Source organism: Mercurialis annua, linkage group LG7, assembly GCF_937616625.2.
Source record: "Mercurialis annua linkage group LG7, ddMerAnnu1.2, whole genome shotgun sequence".
NCBI classification, from domain to species: Eukaryota; Viridiplantae; Streptophyta; class Magnoliopsida; order Malpighiales; family Euphorbiaceae; genus Mercurialis; species Mercurialis annua.
The window spans coordinates 38,996,557-39,001,623 of NC_065576.1; the positions used below are offsets into that span (position 1 = coordinate 38,996,557).

Sequence of the window (5,067 nt, forward strand, 5' to 3'; positions counted from 1 at the left end):
TTAAGTTGTGTTGAATTTTTAGATATTTTGACAGATTATGTTTTTGCATTTATCCCAGGAAATGCATTGGCATATCAAAGGAAATCTCAATTTCACAAATTGTGATGAAACTGTATGTCACAAATTTGTGACGGAAAGAACATTTGTATCAGCAAATTCTGTCACAAATCCGTTACAATTTGTGACGGATTTGTGACGAACTTATGTTTGTGAAGGCGCTATTTGTCACAAATCCGTCACTCTTTGTGACGGATATTTGTCGTTCTTAATTTTTAATCTTTATAATTATGCCTTGTGGCACCATCCTTAATACTTTTAAAAATACGAAGTATTACAATTACAAATTCAATAAAAAAATTCAATTCTCTTTTGCTTTTACTTCTTTTTGGATTTTAGTTCTTGCATTGGTTGACAAGTGCCATTCTTACATTAGTCCTCACATTCTCTTTTTCTTTACCTTCTTTTTTGATTTTAATTCTCACATTTATAGGCAGTTGCCGCTAATCCCAATTTCTAAGTATACGATATGTTGTTGAACCAATAACACATTAATTTCAAAACTCTCAAGGAATAAAGATTTGAACTTGGAGCACTTCTCTGCCAAATATCCCAACGCATAGTCATTCCCAAATTGCATCCACCAGTTGAGAGCATCAGTTAGCTCCATTTCTTTCATTTGGCTCCTAGTTTAGACCCTGATTTTCTGCATTAATCTTGGACTAGAATCTTAAGTGTGGCTTTCAGACATATATCCTCCATCAAGTAGTTCATTCCATTACCAGGCTTTAGTCTCCCCTACTCAATTCAGCTTGAAGAACAGGAAACAAAATCATAAAAACAGCTGATCATACATTTTCCATTTGATGCATACATAATAAAATTACACCGAGAAAACACCGAAAAACACTAAAATTACACCGAGAAACACTGGAACTACAAATTCTAACCACACTTTCAATTAAACTCCCCTTTATTATTCTATATTAATAATGCAACTGTATTCACAATACTTATAATTAAAACTATAATATCAAAAACAAGAAACAAGAAACAAATAAAACTTCAATTTGGTATTGCCCCAAAGAGAAAGGTGGAGAACGATATTACAAACTGAAACTAAACCAAATTTAGAGATAGCAATCAATTGTACATTTTCATTGCATGATAAAGCAAGAATAAAAATGACAAACAGTTGGCAATAATAATCTAGAGTTTCAGTTGAAATACAGGAAAAATAACTACAGTAAACCGAAACTGAACCGGTTTACTTTTACATTCATTAACTCATAAAGAAACCAAAAGGAAAGAGACCAATTAAAAACATCTTTAGAATCTTGCTGGTGAAGTAAATGCTTTCCAAGCCAAGCCAACAAAAAAGGACAGAAACTTCATTTGTATCCTGCATGAACATAATCAAATCAACAAGTCTAAGTCTTGGCACATGATTAAAAAGTTAAATGATCTAACCAACATTTATCAATTAAATTTCTATCACAACAGCGTGAACGAATCATCAAACAACAATGTTTAACTACAAATGCTTCTTCTATGATTACTTAGATATCAAAAAGTGATCCTGGTGTCTACAACTTAATTTCCAACTGATTTCAACATTAAAAAGAATGACATTTTTCAAAGCTAGAATTGAAAAAATAACCAAATAGTTCAAAATGACATTTTTCAAAGCTAGAATTGAAACGATAACCAAATAGTTCAAAATGACATTTTGTTGCAAAAGTCAAATGTTGTGGGAAAAAACACAATATACCTGTTGCACGAGGTATTTAGATCACTGATCTTTCAGATCTTGTACAAATTTTCTTAATACACTAACGTGTACACCTATCATAAGATTGCCACAGTATGGACCTATCACCATTCCCACAATTTCTCCAGTCGAATGAAATATGGGAGCACCACTTTTGCTAAAGTTGCTTTCAAATTGAATAACAGGAAGACGAGAAAACACTAGTCTGTAAACATTCCGATTCACTCTGTCCATCATGTCCCCCATAACTCTATAAGTATCTTGGGTATACCATTCAAATTGAGAAATTTCTCCACAAATTTGGCCATTAAGTGGAACTCTAGCACCATTGTCACATGGAAAAACCACCATGCCATTTATAAATGACGCATGAAAATTTAAAAAAGAGCCAATCATATAAATAGGTTGCCCAACATGTAGATCACCATTGTTGATAAAATCTCTAAATATATTTTCGGAGTACCCTCTGACCTTTAAAAGAAAAATGTTCCACTCACTTTTTTCTTTTATCACATCAGCAGGATAAAAGGTATCTTGATCCAGCCTACGAACATAAATTTCATAGTTGAGTCCTCTTTTAAAACTGTGAGCACATGTCATAATGAGCCCACCACCCTCTGGATGAATTGCAGCACCATCTATGCTAAATCCACCCGCCAAAAAGTCTGATTTTTCTTCACCTTCACTGTTGTACACAATTTTCACTATCCATGTAATTTGCTTAGCATTAAAATATGAAAATTGATCTGACATAGCGTATGACTCACAAGGCAACAACAAACAAAGCAGATTCTAAAAGATTACCGTGAAATCAAATAGCAATGCTTGCAAGAAGGGCGGATGATTTGGGCTGCCTGCAGCGGCGGGTTACGCAACAAATAGATCTATGCTAGGTATTTTTATTTTTTTTGGCTCTATCTAGGGTACGATTGATGTTCGGGTACAAATTGTCTAATAACAGGTCGGTTGGAGTTGTTTTAAGAAAAAGGTAACTTTATACCCTTTGTGTTTGAAATAATTTTCATGTAAGCCCCTAAAAATTATTTTAGCTGAAATAAATATTGAGTGTCATTAATTTTATATAGTTACATGCATTTAAAAAGTACTATTTATTTCCAAGTATGTAATATAAAATTTGATCCATATTATAATAATATTAATGAAGTTCTATTTTTTAAAAGAACATATATTTTTCAGATTCAAAAAAATATAACAAAATGATTAATTAAGAATTTTATTTTTCTTTGTACGTACATGCTTTACGTTTTTTAAAAAGCAATTTTGTTAACCTGATTTTCTTATTATTTTAAAAAATTACATATATCTTTTTAATTCTTCATAATTATATTATCACATTAATATTCACAGACCCAAAAGTAATAATTTTAATAAGTTGGAAAGTAAGTGAAATTTGATAATTATTGCTCAACAAATTATATTATAAAATTACTAATTAATCAAGAAGTCAGTAGCGAATCAATTATAAAATATAGTGTAATTTATATATTTTTTTGATGAATAGTGTAATTTGTAGCTATAATTATAAAAGAGTTGTAGCTCTATTGATTTAATTATGAATGAATTGTAGCTTTTTCATTGGTCAATAATTTGTAGTTTAATAGTACATCATTTGACATTTATTATAAATAAACTAAATCTCATATGTGGTGGATAGATAAATAAAATAAAGGATAATTTATTTATTTTAATATCTAAAAATAATATTTATTGGTTAAAATAATAAAATTCAAAGTTTTAAATAAATTTTTGTGTTTAAGTAATATGAATAAATAAATATACATTAAATAGTTTTATATTTATGTGAATTTCATCTGATTTAATACTTAATTAGTTGGAATTCAAATTTACTTGTGGTCATATGATTAAATACCAGAGAGGTCCAACTGTAACATAATTATTAAATTAGAATAAACTTTTAAATTTTAAACAACTCAGCAGACAGGCACGATGGAAGGCGCGTTGATTCCATCGTGCCTTACAATTTCAGCACCTTTTTTCCTAAGGCACGATGCGAGGCACAATGCTACCATCGTGCCTTCCATCTCGCCTCCTCTTCAAGTAAAAAAACAAACAGAGGCACGATGCGAGGCACAATGCCACCATCGTGCCTTCCATCTCGCCTTCCACCAAACATGAATAAAACTAGGGGCACGATGCGAGGCACGTTGCTTCCATCGTGCCTTCCATCTTCCCTCAGGCAAAATCTCAGAAACAGCTCCGAAACTAACTCGAAACGCCTATCAAACTCCGGTCTTACTTAAACTTCACCGTATTGCTCCGATTAGGTCCGAAACTCCGTGAAATCTACGTGGTAGTACCTGAAACGCTCAAATAAGAAATGAGACCCAATATGTATAAAAATGATCACTAAACACACGTAAATAACTCGTAAAACAACGGTAATATAGGAGTAATTCTACTCCTATCACTATTGATTTGTTTGTAAAAAAAGGTTGTAGGACAAAATAGCATTCTGTTTTTCGAAAACTGAAAACACCCGTATATATATTGATTAACATGAGATACAATTACAAAAATACTCATATAGGTATCATATAATAATTTACTTTTATTAACAAGAACTTCAATTAGAAAATGATGAATTGAAATCATGTCTACCACCAAATTTGTTACATAAACTAAAACTGAAAAGATATTTTACTATGTTTTTATTATAAAAGTATATGCATATTAAGTTCCCGATCCTAGAGTTTGTTCACAAATGTTGATCGTTTTTTTTTGGAGTTGTAAATGTTTTAGAATCCTTAGTAATTGGTAATAAATTTTACAAAATTCAACAGATATGAAATTTTGATTTTTTTCTTAATTAAACATGAACTATGTTTTCACAAATCCGTATTTCATTTTTTTTTGAATTCAAATAGTAGAGCAAATGGTGAGTGTGCTTGAATTATATATGTTTGAGTAGGGGTGTGCAGTTATCAGGTATAACCAAATTTAACCGATCGAACCAAACCGAATTTTATTAAATTCGGTTTTCGGTTAATTTGGTTCGGTTATGGTTATATATTTTTTAAAAAATTGGTTATACTGGTTTGGTTCGGTTATTAGAATACAATTTCCGAAATAACTAGACCGATTGAAATAACCGAACTTCAAAACGATGTAGTTTTAATGCACAGATATATTTTGCCATTTTTGTAAGTTTTAAAAAATAAGGAAAAGGGTCATATATGCCCTTAACGTTTGACTCGAGGATCAAGTAAGCCCTTAATGTCCGGAAAGGTTCAAATATGCCCCTAACGTATTAAAAATTG

The 5,067-nt window shown here is 31.0% G+C and overlaps 1 protein-coding gene across 1 annotated transcript; it reads right to left on the reverse strand.

Annotated features, from left to right (window-relative positions):
- Nucleotides 1–1,103: 1,103 nt before the first annotated feature.
- On the reverse strand, nucleotides 1,104–2,701 carry LOC126654544 (uncharacterized). The gene is made up of 2 exons (XM_050348439.2): nucleotides 1,769–2,701; nucleotides 1,104–1,399 (listed from the first exon to the last, which is right to left on the reverse strand). Exon 1 carries the CDS (start codon nucleotides 2,519–2,521, stop codon nucleotides 1,790–1,792), a length of 732 nt encoding a protein of 243 aa, XP_050204396.1. The 5' UTR covers nucleotides 2,522–2,701; the 3' UTR covers nucleotides 1,104–1,399; nucleotides 1,769–1,789.
- Between the last annotated feature and the right edge of the window lie 2,366 nt (nucleotides 2,702–5,067).

Bases quoted from the DNA above. Each gene is read 5' to 3' on its own strand.
- LOC126654544 (XM_050348439.2), bottom strand. From the start codon at position 2,521: ATGTCAGATCAATTTTCATATTTTAATGCTAAGCAAATTACATGGATA.